The sequence below is a fragment of the Xyrauchen texanus genome, chromosome 3 (assembly GCF_025860055.1).
Source record: "Xyrauchen texanus isolate HMW12.3.18 chromosome 3, RBS_HiC_50CHRs, whole genome shotgun sequence".
Classification (NCBI taxonomy): Eukaryota; Metazoa; Chordata; class Actinopteri; order Cypriniformes; family Catostomidae; genus Xyrauchen; species Xyrauchen texanus.
The window spans coordinates 36,113,727-36,137,033 of NC_068278.1; the positions used below are offsets into that span (position 1 = coordinate 36,113,727).

At 37.2% G+C, this 23,307-nt stretch overlaps 2 protein-coding genes across 5 annotated transcripts; one reads left to right on the top strand and one right to left on the bottom strand.

The window, feature by feature from the left end:
* The first annotated feature begins 3,108 nt into the window (after positions 1 to 3,108).
* On the top strand, positions 3,109 to 12,172 carry ntmt1 (N-terminal Xaa-Pro-Lys N-methyltransferase 1). The gene is made up of 4 exons (XM_052105212.1): positions 3,109 to 3,230; positions 5,146 to 5,320; positions 10,097 to 10,349; positions 11,135 to 12,172. The coding sequence occupies exons 1-4, from the start codon at positions 3,157 to 3,159 to the stop codon at positions 11,389 to 11,391; spliced, it is 759 nt and encodes a 252-aa protein (XP_051961172.1). The 5' UTR covers positions 3,109 to 3,156; the 3' UTR covers positions 11,392 to 12,172.
* A 153-nt stretch (positions 12,173 to 12,325) lies between these two features.
* ndor1 (NADPH dependent diflavin oxidoreductase 1) lies at positions 12,326 to 23,164 on the bottom strand. Of its 4 annotated transcripts, none has more exons than XM_052107426.1 (15): positions 23,039 to 23,164; positions 22,530 to 22,671; positions 22,304 to 22,381; positions 22,108 to 22,205; positions 21,795 to 21,893; positions 21,321 to 21,422; positions 21,009 to 21,212; positions 20,778 to 20,905; positions 19,345 to 19,559; positions 18,962 to 19,069; positions 18,527 to 18,641; positions 18,266 to 18,409; positions 15,050 to 15,168; positions 14,620 to 14,714; positions 12,326 to 12,799 (listed from the first exon to the last, which is right to left on the bottom strand). In XM_052107426.1, the coding sequence occupies exons 2-15, from the start codon at positions 22,662 to 22,664 to the stop codon at positions 12,655 to 12,657; spliced, it is 1,785 nt and encodes a 594-aa protein (XP_051963386.1). In that variant the 5' UTR covers positions 22,665 to 22,671; positions 23,039 to 23,164; the 3' UTR covers positions 12,326 to 12,654. The 4 variants fall into 4 exon arrangements, with proteins under 4 accessions (XP_051963386.1, XP_051963359.1, XP_051963376.1 ...); XM_052107399.1 differs by having other exon boundaries at positions 19,345 to 19,562; XM_052107416.1 differs by lacking the exon at positions 23,039 to 23,164 and adding an exon at positions 22,768 to 22,868 and having other exon boundaries at positions 19,345 to 19,562.
* Between the last annotated feature and the right edge of the window lie 143 nt (positions 23,165 to 23,307).

The following is a 23,307-nucleotide window of genomic DNA, read 5'->3' on the forward strand; positions in this document are numbered from 1 at the left end:
TGAAATATTTTTCTCCAAAATGCATTGGCCATAAAATTATTGCCACCCTTTTATTCAATACTTTTTGCAACCTCCCTTTGCCAAGATAACAGCTCTGAGTCTTCTCTTATAATGCCTAATGATGTTGGCGAACTCCTGTCAAGGGATCTGAGACCATTCGTCCATACAGAATCTCTCCAGATCATTCAAATAAATTAGTCCATGTTGGTGGACTCTCCTATTCAGTTCACCCCACAAATACAGGTGAAACTCGAAAAATTTGAATATTGTGCAAAAGTTCATTAATTTCAGTAATTCAACTTAAAAGGTGAAACTAATATATTATATAGACTCATTACAAGGAAAGTAAGATATTTCAAGCCTTTATTTGATATAATTTTGATGATTATGGATTACAGCTTATGAAAACCCCAAATTCAGAATCTCAGAAAATTAGAATATTACATGAAATCAATAAAAAGAAAGGATTTTAAATACAGAAATGTCGGCCCTCTGAAAAGTATAATCATGCATATGTACTCAGTACTTGGTTTGGGCCCCTTTTGCATTAATTACTGCCTCAATGCGGCGTGGCATGGATGCTATCAGCCTGTGGCACTGCTGAGGTGTTATGGAAGACCAAGATGCTTCAATAGCGGCCTTCAGCTCTTCTGCATTGTTTGGTCTCATGTCTCTCATCTTTCTCTTGGCAATGCCCCATAGATTCACTATGGGGTTCAGGTCAAGCGAGTTTGCTGGCCAATCAAGCACAGTAATACCATGGTCATTGAACCAGGTTTTGGTACTTTTGGCAGTGTGGGCAGGTGCCAAGTCCTGCTGGAAAATGAAGTCAGCATCTCCATAAAGCTTGTCTGCTGAAGGAAGCATGAAGTGCTCTAAAATGTCCCGGTAGACGGCTGCGTTGACTCTGGACTTAATAAAGCACAGTGGACCAACACCAGCCGATGACATGGCTCCCCAAACCAACACAGACTGTGGAAACTTCACACTGGACTTCAAGCATCTTGGATTGTGTGCCTCTCCATTCTTCCTCCAGACTCTGGGACCTTGGTTTCCAAATGAGATGCAAAATTTGCTCTCATCAGAAAAGAGGACTTTGGACCACTGAGCAACAGACCAGTTCTTTTTTATTTAGCCCAGGTAAGGCGTTTGATATTTGAAGCCCATGTCCAGGACCCGTCTGTGTGTGGTGGCTCTTGATGCAGTAACTCCAGCCTCAGTCCACTCCTTGTGAAGCTCCCCACACATTTGAATGGCCTTTTCCTGACAATCCTCTCCAGGCTACGGTCATCCCTGCTGCTTGTGCACCTTTTTCTTCCACACTTTTCCCTTCCACTTAACTTTCAATTAATGTGCTTTGATACAGCACTTTGAGAACATCCAACTTCTTTTGCAATTACCTTTTGAGGCTTTCCCTCCTTGTGGAGGGTGTCAATGATGGTTTTCTGCACAGCTGTCAGGTCAGCAGTCTTCCCCATGATTGTGAATTCAACTGAACCAGACTGAGAGACCATTTAAAGGCTCAGGAACCCTTTGCAGGTGTTTAGCTGATTAGAGTGTGACACTTTGAGCCTACAATACTGAACCTTTTCACAATATTCTAATTTTCTGAGATTCTGAATTTGGGGTTTTCATAAGCTGTAAGCCATAATCATCAAAATTATATCAAATAAAGGCTTGAAATATCTTACTTTGCTAGTCTATATAATATATTAGTTTCAACTTTTAAGTTGAATTACTGAAATTAATGAACTTTTGCACGATATTCAAATTTTTCGAGTTTCACCTGTATTCTATGGGGTTCAGGTCAGAGGACTAGGATGGCCATGGCAGAACCTTGATTTTGTGGTCAGTGAACCATTTTTGTGTTGATTTTGATATTTGTTTTGGATCATTGTCGTGCTGGAAGATCCAACCAGGGCCCATTTTAAGCTTTCTGGCAGAGGCAGCCAGGTTTTGATTTTTTATTTGTTGGCATTTTATAGAGTCCATAATGCCATGTATCTGAACAAGATGTCCAGGACCTCTGGCAGAAAAACAGCCCCACAAGATTCAAGATCCAGCACCACATTTAACTGTGGGCATTGAATACTTCATCTCTCTGTGCGCCAAACCCATCTCTGGTGTTTGCTGCCAAAAAGCTCTTTTATTTGTTTCATCTGACCATAGAACCCGGTCGCATTTGAAGTTCCAGTAGTGTCTGGCAAACTGAAGATGCTTGAGTTTGTTGTTTGATGAGAGCAAAGACTTTTTTTCTTGAAACCCTCTCAAACAACTTGTGGTGATGTAGGTGATGTCTGATATTATTTTAGGGACTTTCTGACCTCAAGGCTCAACTAAATTCTGCAATTCTCCAGCTGTGATCTTTGGAGATTCTTTGGCCCCTTGAACCATCCTCCTCACTGTGAGTGGAGACACTAGACACACGTCCCCTTCCAGGATGATTCTTCAGATCTCCAGTCGATTGGAACATGTTAATTATTGCCCTGATGGTGGAAATGGGTAATTTCAAATTTTCTTATAGCCACTGCCCATTTTGTGAAGCTCAACAACCTTTTGTCACACATCAGAACTATATTCTTAAGTCTAAACCAATGTGATTGATGATTAAGGGAATTTGGCCTGTGTGTTACCTCATATTTATACCCCCTGTGAAACAGGAAGCTATGGCTGAACAATTTAATGTTCCTAGTCACCAAGTTGCACTAAAAAATGGGAATATACTTCAGATATATTTTACTCATAAGAATGTTTAGGGGTGTCTAACATGTTTTGGAGAAAAAATATTTAATTTCAATTAGTTTCAATTGTTTTACTTCAATTAAAGGTTACATTTTTGTGATTTTTTAAATGAAAGATCAAAAGGATAAACAATGCAGATTTTTGTTTCACAGCCTTCTTTGCTCATATTTAACAAGGGTACCAATATTTTTGGCCACTACTGCATACACTATGTCTGACTGTCAGATTAAATATACATTGGAGAGAGAAAAAACCTTTTAATTTTTAATTGAATGCAAGTTTATTAGCGGCCACTAGATGGAGACAAATGAAAAACATCTAGCCGAAAGGAAACGTGTAACTAAAATAAGGAAATTACGTCAGACAGCATTCATGCGCTAGACAAGCAGGTGTTCAAAATGCTTCCACGGAGAAATGATGGTAGAGTTGTTCAGTCGTGACATGAGCGGTTGTAAGACACGACTGTCAGCGAGGGCACGAATGCAAAGGTATGTTGATGTTTACCCTCCGAATTACTGCAAACAAACTGTTCTGAGGTAACAGAACCTTTTCAATGAAAGCGTGTGATTATGTCTTTCAACACGTGCATCTTTTCGTCACCACCAAAATATAGCTAAACGTCAAAACACATTTGGCAACAGCACTAAGACTGTATGACAATTTTAAGTCCATTAAATTAAGAGAGTATTGCGAGTAAAGGTTAAAACAGTCAACAGTTATTTTTACAGAGATCCCATTAATATCCCTTATTAATAGACAATACACGTGTTGAAAGTCGACGGACAGTTTGCTGTAAGGGTGTGTGTCTTGGTAGATTCTGAATATTCTCCATGTTTACATTTTTATTTAGGACATAGTTGGTTGTAATAACTTACCGCACAAGTCATAGGCTACTTTAAAGTGCGCCTCATGATGCTTTCTGACAGCTGAGCTCACACTGAGCAGAGAGCTACATTTGGATTCAGGTGGCTAGTGTGTCGTAAAGTTGGAGTAAAGTTACATTCTGTGTCCTGGTTGTTCAGGGACCTTATGGAATTTAAAAACCATAATTTGAAAACTAAGTTTGGCTCTTTACCCTTTCGTTGAATAAATTATATTGTAGAAATCGCAGTGGAGTTTAGTTGTATATTAATGGTGTTTGTTTACGATCATGTTTTTAGTTACCATGTAATTAACATTTCCATGCAGTAACTGGGTAGTTGACATGTCAAGAATTGTGACATGCAATATCAACATTTAAACACATTTTTCTTGTGTAATTAGTATTTTTGTTTCTTAATATATATGAATTATGACTGCATGAAATAGATACTTTAAAAAATAAAATTATTACAAATAATTGTCCCACAGACAGCGTTATTTAAGTGAAGTGAAAATAAGCTTGTTATAGCAAGCTAAGTTGACTAGAAATATTGACATTTTGAAAATGGGGACCAGTCACAGTTCCTAGATATACATTTAACAATACATAAAAACAGTTAAAGGGATAGTTTACCCAAAAATGTAATTCTCTCATCATTTACTCAACCTCATGCCATCCCAGATGTGTATGACTTTCTTTCTTCTGCAGAACACAAACACAGATGTTTAGAAGAATTCTTCAGCTCTGTAGGTCCTTTCAGTGTAAGTAAATTTTGTCCAGACCCGTGTTTCCCCACCCTGTTCCTGGAGGCCCCCCAAACACTGCACATTTTATATATCTCCCTTTTCTGACACACCCAATTCAGGTCTTGGAGTCAGTACTGAGTTGAATTGGGTGTGTTTGATTAGGGAGATATCCAAAATGTGTAGTGTTGGGGGGCCTCCAGGAACAGTGTTTGGAAACACTCAAGCTCCAAAAAGCACAAAGGCAGCATAAAAGTAATCCATAAAACTTCAGTGGTTAAATCCATGTTTTCTGAAGCGATATAATAGGTGTGGGCGAGAAACAGATAAATATTTAAGTCCTTTTTTTTTCTAGATCTCCGCTTTCCCTCTCCACATTCTGTAAGTGAAAGTGGATAGTTCGAGTAAAAAAGGATTTAAATATTGATCTGTTTTTTACCCAAAGTGATTGCATCGCTTCAGATTTTGGAGCTTCAAAGGTCTTGCCACCATTTACTTGTATTGAAAGGACCTATAGAGTTGAGCTATTCTTCTACAAATCTTCATTTGTGTTCATCTGAAGAAAGTCATACACATCTGGGATGGCATGAGGGTGAGTAAATTATGAGAATTTTGAGTTAACAATCCCTTTAATGGTCATGTCAATGACTACTTTTATGAATGACTCCCCTTTAGAGCTGTATAAGTACCTGGACTCTCCAGCCAAAACCTCAGTATGGGCTTTCCATTTTAGGCAAGCGATCACAGATCTGTTAAAATAATAATAAAAACAACCTCTTCTTTCATCTCTGTGATCAGGAGTTGCACAAAGATGGAGGACCATTTGATAGAGGATGGGACAGTCTTTTACTCGAAGGCAGAACACTACTGGAGGGAAGTCCCACCCACTGTGGATGGAATGCTGGGAGGTTATGGCAGCATTTCCAGCATTGACATTAATAGCTCCAAAAAGTTCCTCCAAAAATTCCTTGGGGTGAGAAACCATTCTACAATAATTAGGGCTAATAATTTAATTCAGGGCCCATATTCCCCAAAAATCTTAAGGCTAGAAGTAGCTCCTAACGTGAAAATTTAGGAGCAACACTTAAACACTTAGGGTTGTGTCACTCCTAATATTAGGATTTGTAAAATTGTGGAATTCATGGAGCATTTTAATGCTAAAAGTAGCTCCTAAACCCACTACACCTTAGAAGTCATATTGAGGACTTCTAAATGCTTTAAGAGTTACTCAAATGATCTGAAAAATGGCTGCTGTCTTCATGTATTAGAATATTATTATGATGTTGACCGCTTAAAAAGGTATCGGCTGAATCACAACTGAGTCTGTTTTAATAATATAATATAATATTCTTATGTTATTATGTTGACATTGACCTTTAAAAAAAAGGTGTAGCCTGAATCCTGGGGGTGTTTTCATTATGGTAAACTTAGTTAGAGAAAATTATTTTAGTTAGTTTTCATGAACTATAATAAAACTGATTCATAGCATATTTTTTCCTGTTGATATATATCATATATATATATATTCATTTATTATAATTTTTTCCTATAGATATGTATCATTGACATCGATAGTGGTTTCCTGTCAGTGGTGGAAAGAGTACTGATTTATTTATTTATTAAGTAAAGTTACTGCTACTGAAGAAATAATTCACTTGAGTAGAAGTACTGAGAAATAGTGCTGCAACTAACGATTATTTTGATAATTGACAAATCTAATTATTATTAGAACGATTATTTGGGTGATTAGTGCAACTATTATTCATTAGCTCTTAACTGACCATTCAGCTTGTGCCTTGACTTAAAAAGGTTGTATTAATTGTGCTTCCTGACAATAGAGGATAAAATCATCTTTTAAAAATACCTCTAAATGACGTTCACTGAATTAAAGGGGAAAAAAAAATACTTTTTAGTTTAATTCAGAAGAAACTTCACTGCAAACAAATAATGTTGTTATCAAGTGTTTTGTCTTGTTTTCGATTTAAAAATATCTAAAAATCCTTAAAACAAGATATAAGGTATTTAGACTTGCTTTGAGAGAATAAGCAAGTCTAAATATCTTCTGTTGCTTCTCAGGTAAATGTGTCTTGTTTTAATGATTTTTAGATATTTTAAATATTTTATATTATATTTAAAATTCTCCAATGACAATTTTGTCTTCTGAAGTATAGCTCCTGAAATAAATGTTTGTTGTTTTAAAGGAGTTTAATAGGTTTATATTGTTATAAAGCCATATCAAAAACTTATTATGGGCAAATTCTACCCTCTCTTTTGTTCAATTCGATCCATCTTTAACTCACAAAAACAAACAAACTCTCATAATAGAGCTGCATATCGCCGATTTTCTTCATGCTAAAACACACCGCAACACATATTTTTTTTATTCAATCGTATTATGTCACGAGCCACGTGTGCGAGGGACAAGCGTCCCCACGCCAGAGTGTGTATCAGATGGGTGGAGTTTCAACCTCTCCCCTTTAGATTGGGTCACTTCATGCAGTGAAGTGACCCAATCTCTGTGTGGTCAGCATCTCGTAGAAGAGATGCTGACCACACAGAGAAAGATTTTGGAGTTTCGGAGTTTGTACTTGCATGACCTGCTTCCTTATATTTGAACTTTAATAAAGGATGAATTAAAGATATAACGCCAAGGTGTTTCCTTTAAAAAATGCTTTGACATGCAAATTTTGGTTAAGCGGCACGGCAGCTCCGGCTCTGCATAATTTCCCCAAAGACAGTGCCTCTGTATGCACCTATTTTGTATTTTTGTATAATTCCTCATACTTTTCGATCTATATCACCTAAAGCTGTTTGGAGTGCATCTGTGCTCCTCTCATGCACCATCATTAAAGTTTAATGTCATTTCATGTTACGTTAAAAAGATCAATCGACTATTCGACAACAACAAAAAACTTTTGTTGTTGATAATGTCGACTAATCATTTCAGCCCTACTGAGAAATATTATGACTCGAGAGTAAATAAGTAGTTTGCCAAAAAACTACAAGTAATTGTTACAAGTTACTTCATGAAAATGTTATTATTTATAGTATATACACTTCCATTTTTAGAACAGGAATTTTTGTTATTGAAAATTGATGCTTTTGCCAAAATCATTAATTGCAAATTATAATTATTACAGTTTGAAATCATTTTTAAGTGGTATTTAATCCATTTGTTTTCTTTACCAGTGATGGAAAACATATAGCCTACTGTCACCTATTCCTTACAAAATCATTCTAAAGTGCTAATTTGGTACTCAAGAACATTTTATTATTATTAGAACAATTGAAAATGGTTGCACTACCATGTGGAAATCACAATACAGTGGGTTTTCCCCCCATTTGAGCTTTACACATGCAAGTCAAATTTTGGTTTTAAAAATAGGCAAAAAGAAACACATTTCTCCCGAAATTCTGTGGTTTCACTGAATGAAACAACATAAAATGCCAGACCATAACGTAACAGTGTGGGTACATACCAAATTGTTCACTAACCACTGTTAGTGTAATCACAATAATTGCAGAGTAACTATTTGCATTAGGTGTAAATAGCACCACACAGCGGTGCTATTTACACTCAAATATTCTGGTGGAAGCACAGAAATTGAAGAGAAATTGCACCCCAAGTGTGGTCTTAATGGCGAAGTGTGTGTAAAGACTTGTTTTTATGAAGCAGAATTATTATTATTTTGCCGTGCAAATCTTTAAGCAAACAATACAATCAATACAGCAAATTAAAAGGTATGGTAACAAGGATAAAACTGACAGACAGGAGGAGTAGTGCATTATTCAGTGCAGGGCCAAGATCAAGTAAACACTGAAAGATAAATATTTAATCAATGTTAATGTTACTTAATGGACACTAGGTCCATCAACTTGTAATTAGACCAGTAAAGTCATCACACCCATTAATTCTCAAAACTGTGTGGCTGTTCACACAATACGCGTTCTTGCGTCCAACAGAAAGACGGATCAAAACTAAATGGAACTGAATGCAGGGGTTTTGATTTGCGTTTTTCAAAAGTTAAACCACTTTCAATTTTACTCGCCATCTTAAAAATGCAATGCTCATGACGTGAGAAAACAAATAGCAAGATGCGACTCAACGACCATAAATGGGTTGACATTAACTTTGACAGCCATATTTCGCTTTCATTAATTTCAAAACCGAAGTTCTACTGCATGTTAAAAAAAATGTAAACATCATACTACTGTTAACATCATAACACATTCATTCTGTTCTCTGTGATGTTTAAGGACTGGGAGGAATTGCAACAGGGTTTTCCATATTCAACAGTGCCCCCTTTTATCGTTAAATGATGGATGAGTAAATAATAGGTATTATTGGGGGCCTGGGTAGCTCAGTGAGTATTGACACTGACTACCACCCCTGGAGTCGCGAGTTCAAATCCAGGGCGTGCTGAGTGACTCCAGCCAGGTGTCCTAAGCAACCACATTGGCCGGGACGCTAGGGAGGGTAGAGTCACATGGCGTAACCTCCTCGTGTTTGCAATTGGTGGTTCTCGCGTGGTAAATTGTACGTGTATCGCAGAGGGTAACATGAGCCTCCACATGCGGTGTCATGCACAACGAGCCACGTGATAAGATCCGAATGCATGATCATGTACAATAGGAACAGTTACAGGTACTGAACTAAAATAATTCTACTCTAAACATAATTTTTGGGAATATTAAGAGAAACTGTGCTCCGGTTTAGTGCTTTTTTTTTTAATTCCCCCATATCTTTATCATTCAGTAAAATGAAAACACAGACCTTATATGGCAAGCCATTTTGACATTTATTCCTTAACACTTACTAATATCTATTTTTACGTCACAATTCAGGCGATACTTTTTTAAAGTTCAATGTCATAATATTCTAATATATTGTTTTTAATGTGGATAGATGACAGCATGCTTCGGATCGTTTAAGTCAATCTTAAGGATTTAGAAGTCCTTACGATGGTTTAGGAGCTACATTTAGCATTAAAATGCTTCATGAATTACTCTTGGGAGTCCTAAAATTAGGAGTGAAACGCCTCTAAGAGTTGCTCCTAAATTTCAGTTTTCTATGCAAAACAAACTGGCTTTGTTGAAAAAAATTATGGCATTTGATACATACATATTTTATTTCAAAACTAAAATATATATTTTTTTAAATGAATGAATGAATGACTTGGACTGAATAATAAAGAGCAGCCAATAAGTGCCCAGCATGGATGGGAACTCCATCCATACCATTTAAATAGCATCCCAGGGTGATACCTCAAGAAGTTGGTTGAGAAAATGTCAAGAGGACATTTCTGCAAATCACAACATAATTCCCATAGTTTTGTTGACTTCACTATTATTCTAAAATGTAAAACAAAAAATAAATAAATAATAAAGATCGGTTAAAGACTTAAAACGGTTGCATGATGTAACATTTAGCGACCCAGCACTGGCTCAATGGAGCAAGTGACAGTTATGTCAACTTGCCCAAAACTCTCATACACTGGCCACAGACCAGCAGACCATCCTTATTGTTGAGCCATGATCATATATCTTATGACATTCTACTATTTTGACTTCTAGATCAGATCAACTAATTATTTGGATAAGTATTTTGAAAATTTTGTAAGGCACTAATCTTGTCCATAGTTACTCTGAAAGTTTAACTGGAGGTAAATTAGTTAAGTTAGCTTTTTAAAATTAAAAGTACATGAAAATCACACATTTGTTTTTGGTTTCCGATTTGTTCTACCCTAAGGATGGCCAGGGTAAAACTGGGACTAGTTGTGCTCTTGACTGTGGGGCTGGAATTGGCCGTATCACCAAGCGGCTGCTCCTGCCTCTCTTTCGAACAGTGGACCTAGTGGACGTCACTCAGGAGTTCCTGGATAAAGCTCGTACATATCTGGGTGAGGAGGGTAAGCGGGTGGAGAACTACTACTGCTGTGGCCTGCAGGAATTTCAGCCCCAGCCGGAACGCTATGATGTCATCTGGATCCAGTGGGTGATTGGTAAGGCATAATATTGCTTTTGTTTGGTTAAACAATCAAGAGTTTTGATAATAACAATTTGGATCCAACACCAAGCTAGAAACTATGCCATACTCTTCAATCTGTGTCATAGATGGATTTATTATACAGAGTCATTTAGTTTTTTTACATGTGGTGGCATTCTGCTTACATCGGGTCTAAACACGATGAAGGTTGTTTACTGCTGCCAAGCAACAACACATCTTTGTGAATTTATATAGAATTCAGATGATGTGCCTTCACAGGTTTGCATATATTACTATTTTACAATGCCTTCAAACATGGCTCATCAGTATTATTTATAATGTATTACAGTTTTGATTATTTGTTTTTAACTTTAATGTTAATGTATATGCATATGTATTTATTTGTTATGAATCTTATCATTTGGTTTGTGTCTATTAAGGTCCGAATGAAAATAATCTCATCAGGAGTATGTAAATGAATATTCAAAAACATTTTACACTTATTTTTTTTTAAATAATTTATTAAATACTTTTGGGTTAAATGTATAGCCTAAAATACACTAACTATATCATAACAGTGATTTAAAATTACTCTTACCATTAAATGGGTATTATTTTGTAGATTAATACTCTGCCCACCCCTAATGTTATGTTAGTCATTAACAAGTATTAATGCTTTGTTACATTAACCATCTAAATCTGATGAGACAGTCAGAAATATTACCCATGGAAACTGTTACCATGACCACATGAATCTTCCATTATGTTTTGCAAACTCAAAGTCCCTCCCTGTATCTCTAGGTCACTTGACTGACGACCACCTTGTAGAATTTTTGAGGCGTTGCCGGATTGGTCTGCGTCCAGGCGGCTTCATTGTAGTGAAGGATAATGTTGCGCATGAAGGTGTAATACCTGATGATGTGGACAGCAGCGTGTGTCGGGACCTAAATCTACTACACTGCCTAGTGGCCAGGGCTGAACTCAGCATCATCTGTGAGGAGCAGCAGCAGAACTTCCCTGAGGAGATCTATCAAGTCCACACACTTGCTCTCAGATAGCTGCGAGCATCAGCCTGTTTTTTTGAAGCCAATGAATGTAAGAGGAAATTGTCTGGGATCAATGTTAGCTACATAAGGCTACTTATTACTGCCAATGTGATTGCTGTTTTTAAAATAGCACAGGCCTGAAACATCACTGTGGGACTTTAATTTAAGTTTGTAAGAAGTGTTATTTGGAAGGTTCCAGTTGACCTCTAAATGATAATGTTACAGTTAGGGTTTATAGCTGTCATGAATTGTGGATAAGTGGCTAATGGTAGCTTTTCAGAAATGCAAATAGCTTCACACTCCAATTGATATTCAATACAAAGTCTGGGGAAACAGGATTTATCACAGAAAACCAATCATGAAAAAATAATCTATGCATGCCACCACTTATGTTTATAAGTGGATCTACTTAAGACTGTTAAAACATGTTTAGCATGTATCTGTGGGTCAGAACAGATTGAATGAAAACCTTTGAATAAATCATGAGAATTTGAAAACTATACAAGTTATTATGAGTGTATATTTACGGCTACTCCAAAGTGAACCACAGGTTTTATTTTTCCTTTAGTCATATTTGAGCTGTCTCTGAATGAAAATGTTATTGAACAGATTCACTGTATTAAATATATCAGTGTGATTTGAATTCTTAATTATTTTTCCAGAAATGAGCACACCTTTTTTTTTGGACTTAATGGGCTATACTTCCTGTATTTGGGCCGTCAATGTAGCAAGAAACAAAGGATCAGTTCCTCTATTTTATTCAAGATCTATTTAAACAATTTTCAAAAAAGGGAACATACGTAATTACAAATGTATTTCCAATTTTTGAATTAAAATGTAATTAAATCAATAGAATTTGGAATCAGAGGATGAACTCAATGCAGTGCAGCAACCAAATATTTTTGTCTGACATATTACTATATATATATTATATATATATATATATATATATACACAGTTATGCACGTCATTGCCTTTCAAGTACTCGAGTAGACAAAATGGCCAAAATGCCTATCCTATATATATATATGTATATATATATATATATATATATATGAGCGAGAGACCAAAATGACTAAATATTATCTTCAGATGCATTCCAAAGCAATCATTTTGCTTTTAAGGCGAGTGGTCCGACTGACCAAAATTGAGGTTTGGCAACGTCTTGTAAAACCTTGTGGTGGAGTCAGTCACCAGCGTAACACCCTTTTACCCGTGTTCAAACTCTCAGAATGTGTGGGTTATTAAGGCTATGAGAGGGGTGTAATGAAGAGATCAGGACCAGGTTTCACTCTGAAAGCGCCCCGCTTTTTCCATGGCATCCAGCATTTCCTGTGCCTGATCTTCAGACATGCCACCCTCTTTTTCAAAAATCCCCTTCAGTGCATCACATACACCTGTCGGCATCTGCTTAGCATTCCTAGATAAGAAGGGAGATGTAGCTCATTTCTGCCCTGCACATAGCTGAAGTCATTAAAACTCATTTTTAACCACTCCACAGAATTCATATTAGCAAAATATAGTTTTGGGAAGTCTTTAGGACATCTACTTTGAGCATGACAATTACTTTTTCCAACAATTGTTTACAGACAGATTGTCTCATTTTTAATTGACTATGTCACAATTCCAGCGGGTCAGAGGTTTACCTACTCTTGTTAACTGTGCCTTTAAGCAGCTTGGAAAAGTCCCCAAAATTATTTTAAGCCTTCAGACAATTAGCTTCTGATTGGTGGTGCTCCTGGGGATGTATTTTAAGACCTACCTTCAAACTCCGTACCTCTTTGCTTGACATCACGGGAAAATCAAAAGAAATCAGCGAAGACCTCAGAAAACAAATTGTGGACCTCCACAAGTATGGTTCATCCTTGAGAGCAATTTCCAAAAGCAAAGGTACCAAGTTCATCTGTACAAACAATAGTACACAAGTACAAACACCATGTGACCATGCAGCCATCGTACTGCTCAGGAAGGAGACACATTCTATCTCTTAGAGATGAACATATTTTTGTGCAAAAGTGCAAATCAATCCCAGAACAACAGCAAAGAACTTGGTGAAGATGCTGGAGGAAACAGGTAGACAAGTGTCTATATTGAGGCTGCTCAGTGAGGAAGAAACCACTGCTCCAAAACCACCATAAAAAAAGCCAGACTACAGTTTGCAAGTGCACATGAGGACAAAGATTTTAGTTTTTGGAGAAATTTCCTCTGGTCTGATGAAACAAATATTTTACTGTTTGTCCATAATGACCATCATTATGTTTGGAGGAAAAAGGGTGAGGCTTGCAAGCTGAAGAACACCATCCCATCCGTGAAGCATGGGGTGGCAGCATCATGTTGTGGGGGTGCTTTGCTACAGGAGGGACTGCTATTTTATCACAAAATAGATGGCATCAAGAGGAAGGAAAATTATGTGGATGTATTGAAGCAACATCAGCCAGGAAGTTAAAGCTTGATTATAAATGGGTCTTCCAAATGGACAATGACCCCCAAGCATACCATCAATAGTGTGGCAAAATGGCTACAAAGTCAAGATATTGGAGTGGCCATCAAAAAGCCCTGACCTCAATCTGATAGAAAGTTTTAGCGCAGAACTGAAAAAGCATGTGTGAGCAAGGAGGCCTTCAAACCTGACTCAGTTACACCAGTTCTGTCTGGAGGAATGAGACAAAATTCCAGCTGCCTATTGTGAGAAGCCTGTGGAAGGCTACCCAAAATGTTTGACCAAAGTTAAACAATTTAAAGGCAATGCTACCAAATACAAACAAATTGAATGTAAACTTCTGACCCACTGGGAATGTGATGAAAGTAATAAAAGCTGCAATAAGTAATTATCTCTACTATTATTATGACATTTCACATTCTTAAAAAACAGTAGTGATTGTAACTGACCTAAGACAGGGAATGTTTTCTAATATTAAATGTCAGGAATTGTGAAAAACTGTGTTTAAATGTATTTGGCTAAGGTGTATGTAAACTTCTGACTTTAAATGTATGTATACATATATATATATATAAAATGCTCTTATCTATAATACAAACATAAATGCTGCTTTACAACCATACATTTGTTTGGATATATACATAGAGTAAGAACAAAAATTAGGTTGAAAAGTAGTTATGAGCACAACTGTTATGATATTCACATTTTTCTGTTAAATTAGTATGTCAAAGCTATTCATATAGAAAAGTTTTTGATGTTAAAATGAATTGACCTGTTGGCAGCTGAAGAAGCAAACTTACCCTGCTATATAAAAGAAGGCATTCCTCTTTGCTATCAGATCCCATAAAAGTTTGCTTTGTTCCTTCACTCGATGTTGAACATAGATTTTATCCTCCTGCAAATGAATCAAGTTAAAATTAAATCTCTAGCTCACTGTATACCACAGCCTTTAAAAGGAAACATCCAGCTGCAAAAATAAAATACTGTAATGAGAAGATTTTATACATTACATTAATTAAAAACAAATTACATTTATTCATTTGTGTTTAAATCATTCAGCTACGAATTTCATATGATCATTACTTGCACTACCATATGTCTTTAATGTAGTTTTGAGAACTAGTTCAAACAGCAGCAGTTCAGTTAGATAATAATGTCTGACATAATCTCTTACACTCCACTCCACAGTGCTCTCGAGGTAACAGGAAAATTATAGTCCTATTGCCTTACCTGGTCTCTGGAGAAGGCTGTGAAAAGGATCATCTGGCCCGCCTGCACCTTTTCCTCCCATTCTGATCGACAGTAGAAGTCCTTTGATTCAGACCGACAGCCGAAGAACAGCACATTAGCTGAAAAAGGAGACAAGACTGGGGTTAGAATATATTATGACAAACCACTCCGTGACAGCAACAACATTACACATAAGAGGAAACACACAGTAACTACATTTAAAAGGTGTTCTTGGCCTTCAAAGTACACTCAGGACTCAAAACACAATTCTTCAAGGTATATAGGAAAGTAACAAATCAGGCCCTCATTTCTTCATTAGGCCATAAAGGGTAAGAAAACTCTGCAGCAATATATGAAAACATAACTGCCTTAAAGGAATAGTTTACTCGCCCCTCATATCATGCTCTTATCCCTACAAGGAGAGTCCATAATGAACATGGCTATCAAGCTCCAAAAACAAAAAAAGCAGCATCAAAGTAGTCCTAGGCATATGATTGCAAAAGGACAAAAAAGCAGGAAAATGTACATATCAAAGACTGTGGCACCACTTTGCGATTTGAATTGCAATATGATAAACCTTGGATCGTCTAATATTGATGTGTTGCTCAGCATTCCACACACAGCCGCTAGAGGGCACCGCTCGCTCATGCAGCACTGACTGAAGCGGTAAATACAGAATGCAGACGGTTTAAAAAACACAGCAATTTACTAACTGTGCAACAAGGCCATATCGGGATTTCAATCTTAGTTCAATCCATAATGCTTTCTTGATAGATATACCAATGTCTTATAAGTCAAAGTCTGCAGGTTTCAAAGCGTTTTGGATGGTTTCCCTCTACATGTACTGTGAGTGCCGCTTTCAAAACTGTCATGGCGGTTTTTCCACATTAATGTGAAAACGACTATGAATAAAATTAAATATTAAATAGATAAATAGAGATTGTGTGGTCTCCAAAAAAAAATTTCATGTCCGTAATTTAAGTTAATTTCCCAATTTAAACGGGGGAAAAAATACATGTCTAGACTTGTCTAACATTTTCTATTGTCTGGACTCAGTTTGCAGGGGTTTTTGAATATACATACAAATGGGTCAATATACTGGCACTGAGTACTTTGTATGTAAAGTTATATTTTAGGTTTTCACTGCAAAGATCACATCCCCAACACAAGAACTGCCCCTAACAATAAAATGTTTTAACCGGTCAGCAACTACCCGTTTTATATACAACCATTTATGAACTTTTAGTTCTCTGGATTAATTCAAATAAACCAGTTCCTTGAATAAAGAGTAGGCACAGAAAACCAGTAGCCGCTGTCTAGCACTTTCTCAACTCTAAAGTAAATGACACTTGTTTGTGTGAAAAATTCTTAGAGAGAATTAATAGTTTATCTTTAATTCACAGAGGTCCGGCTTAATCCTTAAAAATCACATCCCTGTAGTCCAGTGTTTCCAAACCTTTTTTCTGCCATGGCACACTTTTTATGACTAAAAAAAATTCTATGGCATACCACTATCACACATAGGCTAACCATCATAAATATTTTTCCTAACATGTTTACCTGAAATATTTGAAATTCGGCTATGCAAATAAATAAATAATAACTAAAAATAAATCGCATACAGTGCTTGCGTTAGACCTTCTCATCATCCCTCATTTTGACGGACAGAGTTGTAAAAATTCAGTCATAATCTATTATTATCCGTCATTTAAATTTTCACAACGCAATATTACAAAAAACAAATACGAGTAAACTATGAACAAAACATGTAAAAATGAACTGAACAGAACTCAATCGACAACTCAAATCTTCCTCCTGGTCAGCTCGCCTGTGTGTAATCAAGCGCATCAAGGGAGACAGATGCTGAGGCAATTGTCATTAGATTTTGTGTCTTTGCCTCGGACAGACGACTTCTCGTGGCAGTTTGAATTCGGTTCTGGAGGCTGAACCCAGCGTCAAGCGCCGCATTTCCCTCCACATGACAAGAGTTGCAGAAAGCGTCACAGAAATCAAAGAGGCGTGCACAATAAACATTGAAAACATGTATTTGGAAGAGAGAACAAAAAACTTGCAGTTGCTTAGATAGCAGAAAGTAATAAAATATTCGTTTATGTTTAAGTCTAAGCGTTTTCTTGGTGAATTTAAATTAGTCTGTGATATTCGTAAACAGGTAAATATTCACTCTAAAATAAACTGTGAGACTATTTTATTTTCATGCATTTATTTATTTTGTGGAATTTGATAATTTTCCACAGCACACCTGACAATCTTTGTGGTTGGGAAACACTGCTGTAGTCCATGACTTGGGTCCGTTTCTCACACAAAGCTATTGTATGGCTTCAGCACACTTGGAATATAACACAAATTAAACCCAAAGTTTACTTTGATTTTGATGCGAACACTCAGCGTCTGCGTTCAGTCAAACGCAAGCCTGTCAAAGTATCCTCCATATTACTGTGCACATACATAGGCAGTTGGCAGATGCACGATACAACTGCTATGAGACACTGAACTATTTCTCTTCAGGAGTTAAGACACATTAAGTTGTTTTTAGATTCCTTCAGACTCAAGTTATACAAATGCAGGCATCTCCAGACCTCCTCACACGTGCGCTCTTGACTTGCACATCTACTGTTGTTGTTTTTACCTTCTGATATTCTGATGTTTGTCTGCAATTACATCTTCTTCAAATGTTTCTTTGAAAGCAACGGCTCAAATGTGAGTGTTGCCACCTTGTGGATCCACTAATTAGTGCAAATAATTCCAGGAGCATGTGCGTTCTGCGCAGTAAAAGATGCAGTGTAAGAAAAATCGTGCTGCGCACGTTCAGTGCTCAAGCACTGTGCTGATGACAAGATTTGTGTCACATGTCCTGTACGTGGACACTCAGCGTTCGTGTCTGACCAAAGTATACTTTGGGCTTTAGACTGACTACTTGCATGATGCTTTATGGTGCTTTTGGTGATTGACATCTGTGGTTACTTTGAACTGTCATTTTATGGAAAAGAACTGCGTGAGGATCTTTTCAAAATATCCTTTCGTTCAATAAGGAAAAAATAACAGCATCTGGATTTGGAACAACAAGAAGGTGAGTAAATAAGGACAGGGTTTTTATATTTGGGTGAACTATTCCTTTAAAAGATGTTTTCCTCACATTAAATCTCATTAATAACATACATGTTTGCTTTATCACTTTTCAAAATAAATTTTCCTCACCCATCTTCCCTTGAGTAGCCCTCAACTGTATGGCAGATCTGAAGGGAGCCACACCTGTCCCTGGCCCAACCATTATCACAGGGGTATCTGGGTCCTGAGGGAAACTCAAGCTCCCCTTCTTCACCCACAGGGGGACAAAAATCTCTACCCAAAAAAACAGATTACTTGAACTACTGTATTTGTACAAATTACATATCTTGTTTGGTGTATTACTCCCTACTGCTTTTTACATTTTAATTCCTCCAGGTAGACCACACCCACCTTTAGAGGGATCTAGAGATGCCAGCCAGGTAGAACACAGTCCCTTGCGTGGCTTATGAAGAGTGGTTTTATATTTCACCACTGCAAGCAAGATCTGGATGCGGTTAGGGTGTGCCTACAGGGGATAGTAGGTGGAAGCCAATATTTGCAGCAATGCTTGGTGCTTACACAACACTGTATAATATAACAATACCATACAGAGCAACATTCTCCAGGCTTCAGAAATTGTAACACAAATAAGTGTGTGCAAAATATGTACATGAAACTCTAGGACAGTAAAAAACATAGTGCAACTAAATTAGCACTTGTATTGGTCCAACATTTGCCATTTGTAAAACTCAAAAATAAATGTATAATAGGTTGTAGCAGTGAAATAAAACTATTTCTGCAGATGACATGGATAAAGTATCAATAGTTACAATACTTAGTCTTTACCAAGAGCGAAGAGGCAATGGAGAAGGAGCGAGGCTGGATTTCAGGGAAAAGATCCAACAGGTAGTCAACACTCAGCTCAGCTGTGGTGTGAGGAAAGTCTGCAAGTGCCTAAAAAAAAAAAAGGTATTAAATGGTAAATGCCAGTATGGTCCACCCAGAAGTGTTTAAGTTTATCCATAGGGTGAGTGCGACCCAAAGCTTAATAGTCATTTTACAAATAGTTTTATTTCCTGTGTGCTAACATTAGAAATATTGACTACTAAAGGATTCTTTACTGTTATAATCTCATAGAAACTAGGATGCCTAGAAAATCAGAGCAACAGAGCACTGACTTTTAAAAAAGCATATTGTTCCATATTCCAACAGTCACTGGGATCTCTCACCTCCAGGGCTGTTCGACGGGGTCGGTTGCAGTAGGAATGAAGAGCATCCTGGCCTTGAGCAGAGCTAAACTCCAGCAGTTTTTCACGCTCTAGTTCATTAGTGGAAAAAGTGGCCAACAGCTCAAAGAAGGAGCGACGTGGAACAGCAGAAATGTCCAGAAACTGTTCCACCAGAAAGCGAATGGAGCAGGGCTGAGGGAGACGTGCAAAAACTGCTGCTACAGAAAGGAGAGAAACCCAAACTTTCTTTTTAAGCGAAATTTAATTGTGCTCTAACTGGTCAAACGAAGGGACCAGTGTCAAAAGTACCTTTTTTTATTAAGGGGCAATGTGTCGTCCATTTATGTTGAATACGTATTAATATAAATAAGTTCTTAATAAAAAAAAATGATGGCTGTTACATATAAAATCAATTTAAACACAAAAGTAGCAGTAAATAATGCATTATTTGATAAAGGCTGTTTGAATGCACTCTAAATTGTTAGTTGTCCGTTCAATTATAAAGCTCTCTCCTCTACCATCACAATAGATTTTGATGTATTTAAATATCCGTATTTGATTTGTGTGCTGTTTACCAGAAGTTGATCAATGATTTGATTGGATTTGTGAGTGCATAACAACTTAAATATCCATCTGTTAATCACACAAATACAAATACAATTTTTGTAAATTACAATTTCTGTTTTGGAGATTTTGGTCTTTCCCCATTCAAGTAGATGCTCTTGTATGCTGCATGTTGACAGAAAAATAGCTGCCCAATAGAATTTCAAATATGGACGCCAGTGGACTGAATTGTTAGAAAGACCATATGGAGTCTGTAAGGCTGAGTAGCCTGCCAGGAACAAACTCAGGCACCTTTCTCCCAACAAAGTTTTACCTAGCCCCACCTCTGGCTTGGGAAATGACCAATCATAGTTTAGAATGGCACCTGGGGTAGCCTAATTTTACTGTGGTTTTATGGTGTATTTTGTCCTTTCACTATTTAATTTCATCATATGGCAAATCGACGTAAGCAGATTTAAATAAAAATCCTTTTGTGTTCAAGGAAGAAGGTCATATGTAAATGTATATAATGACAGAATTTTTATTTTTGGGTGAACTATTCCTTTAAAATCTAGATTATGTGAATAACAGGGCCGCATTAATGCACAGGCTTACTGGCTGCAGGGGAGCCCTGTCGTGGCATCCGGCACCCAACATTCACAGGAGGACACATATGTAAACCGTTCAGCAGGAGACGCTGATGTAAAAATGGAGACGTGTGCAACAGTGAAATGCGTGTAGTGCATGGTCGTAGAGTAACAACGTTCCACCTCCTACTACACCCCCCGACGACTGGACTAGCCCAGCAAAACTATAAGCCCCAGAGAACCTTAATGCAGCCAAGGTGAATAAAACATCCTTGTTCTCTTTTTTGAAGTGTTAAGTATCACCTGTGCTGCTGTCAGTGGGATTTAGTGTAAAGTAGAGCTCAGGGTCAAGTCCCAATAGTTGGCAGAACTGCTCCACATCATCTGCAGCATTACAGGGCCTTATCATTACAACGTCCCCTGCACTGTACCTGTCAGACATGGACATACTCATAAAAACGGTCTGTAAAACCTATTCATTACTACCTTTAATCTATATTTATTATTGTTGTTTTAAATGTTTTCTCCACTCACTGGATGTTAGAGCCTGTGATGTCAAACTCAATATGCCTGACATCCTGAAAGTGTGAGAGATCAGTCACTCTCTGATTGAACACCACTTGAGCTGGGAAAGGGTGCAATGAGGTGGGAAATGCCTTGTTATCAGGTGTCTGGAGATGCTCAACCTGCTTGTCTGGAGCTTCATCTAGGAAGTGGAAAACATATCGTGGTGGAAGCCTGAAAGTTTAAAATATTATTTGTAAATATCTAAATAAAATATATGTATAAGTTAATATAGTGTTTGAACAATCACTTCAAAAACTAAGGACAGACTATATAACACACTTCTCTTCCTCCCGGATTGGTGCAAGGCCTGCTGGAGGTGGGTAGAGACACAGGGTTTTTTGCCAGAACAAAATTAACCAGGGGTCAATCACACCATCTGCCCTGAGGAGTAATATAAGAAATATCAGCTACACATATGTAGATGGAAGCATACAAAGATACTGTATATGCATGGGAGTTCTGCAAGACTTGTAGAATAAGTCACTCACTTACATTGTATTGAAAAGCCATTTAACTGGTCAACAAGACCTATTTTTAAATAAATACAGCCCCTCAAAATGTTTATTACTGCTATATACTTATAATACATGTAATAAACATAACACTTTACTAGTATTTTTCAGGTATGTGAACATAGAATTGTTGGATGAGGATTTTGACCCATACATTTTTATATGAGACAAGCTTTCCCTCCTATATGTCAACTTGTTATGAGAGTAGAGTAACAAGGGGAAATCTCTGCTGAAATCTCACCCCAGGTCATGTTGATCATCAGCAAGTCCAACAGGCTGCAGCATATTAGCACCAAGCTGAAGCAAACGCTTATAGAGCTTCTTAGCAACAAAGTTGAACCTAGGAAATGACAAAAAACATATGTAAACAATGTACAATCATATTATATAGTCTAAACCCTCACAACATTGACACTTCATGCCCTTCTAATGATTGTGCATTCAATAGAATGGCCTCTGTGCTGAGCAGTAAAGAACGGGTATTTGCCATTTCAAATCCATTAAAAATATGTGAAACACATTTTAAAGCAAAATTACAAAAATCTTCAGCTTACTTTGGATAGGAGGAGTCTCCAAGGCCAAGCACTGCACAGTGAACACGACAAAGTGAATCAGCAGGCAAAGACTTCCTGAACAGGAATCTCCAGAATTTCTATATTAAAATGAGAAACCGTTTTACCCTGCTAAATCAAAACAAAACCATTTAAAGGGGGTACATGTATGGAGATGTCCTGCTATCTATAGTCTGACCTTCATATTGTCTGGAGGGTCACCCTGTCCTGTTGTGGCACAGACAAACACAACCAGAGGCTCTGAGATCAGGTTGGCCTATAGAGCAGACATTTATTAACATATCAAAGCAATTGATCAGTTATTAAAGTTATTACTAATACATCTCACAGTTTCATCTTAAGAAAGCATAAAGCTTCATATGTACCGTGTATGACTACACACTTCATATTTAACATGCACTGACCACATTGTAAGTGTCCAGGGCTTCCACTTTGACTCTCATCCGCCTTCTCTGTGCTTGACGCCCGATCCTCTCTGCTGTGTCCTGCGATGTTCCTGTCTGGCTCCCGTACAGAACCACAAGAGTGTGGATGCTCATTTTGATACTGTAATTAGAGAATACATTATACAAGCAAATACATGCAATGACATCAATCTTTTACTTTTTTTGAACAATGACATACAGATAAGAATACCGCAACTTTTAACATGAGATCAGTAGGAATCAGTTTGTAGTAAAACTGACAGATATGAAGATATATGTCGACGTGCTGTCTTGGCTCGTAATGACAGTAATACAATACAAAGATATCTTACAACATCCATCGTTTAAGTGACATTTATCTTGTAACACTGTATGTGGTTATTTTAAATATATATGGAAAACATATTTCCATCGTATAAATTCGTATGGCTTGTGATACTCATAATACTGTCAGCAGATGTATTAATAATACTGACTGTAAAACAGACCTTAGTATCCGGATACAGCATGCATACAAATGAAACTTTGCGGGGTCTTCCGATTGGCTCAAACGCCACTTTACGACAATTCAACAGTTTAACGACATAAATGCTTCCAGAGGTTATTTAGCAGAGTCGAACCACTCCTATTAAAATGAATGAGAAACATTAGAACGCCCAATATGGCGGATGTAGAAAAGGAAGTCCCGCTTTACAAATAAAAGAGCCAATCAGCTTTTAGACACAACCTGTCCGTCAACTCGAGAACGCGCATGCGC

What these genes read in the sequence shown, in the direction of transcription:
- ndor1 (XM_052107399.1), bottom strand. Translation starts at nt 22,664, where the DNA reads ATGAGCATCCACACTCTTGTGGTTCTGTACGGGAGCCAGACAGGAACA. An exon ending in ATCACAGGCTCTAACATCCA is followed by an intron (nt 20,906 to 21,008) that starts GTGAGTGGAGAA and finishes CATGTCTGACAG; the next exon opens with GTACAGTGCAGGGGACGTTG. An exon ending in CCATTGCCTCTTCGCTCTTG is followed by an intron (nt 18,642 to 18,961) that starts GTAAAGACTAAG and finishes TATCCCCTGTAG; the next exon opens with GCACACCCTAACCGCATCCA.
- ntmt1 (XM_052105212.1), top strand. Translation starts at nt 3,157, where the DNA reads ATGATGGTAGAGTTGTTCAGTCGTGACATGAGCGGTTGTAAGACACGA. An exon ending in TCCTCCAAAAATTCCTTGGG is followed by an intron (nt 5,321 to 10,096) that starts GTGAGAAACCAT and finishes TTCTACCCTAAG; the next exon opens with GATGGCCAGGGTAAAACTGG. An exon ending in CTGGATCCAGTGGGTGATTG is followed by an intron (nt 10,350 to 11,134) that starts GTAAGGCATAAT and finishes CTGTATCTCTAG; the next exon opens with GTCACTTGACTGACGACCAC.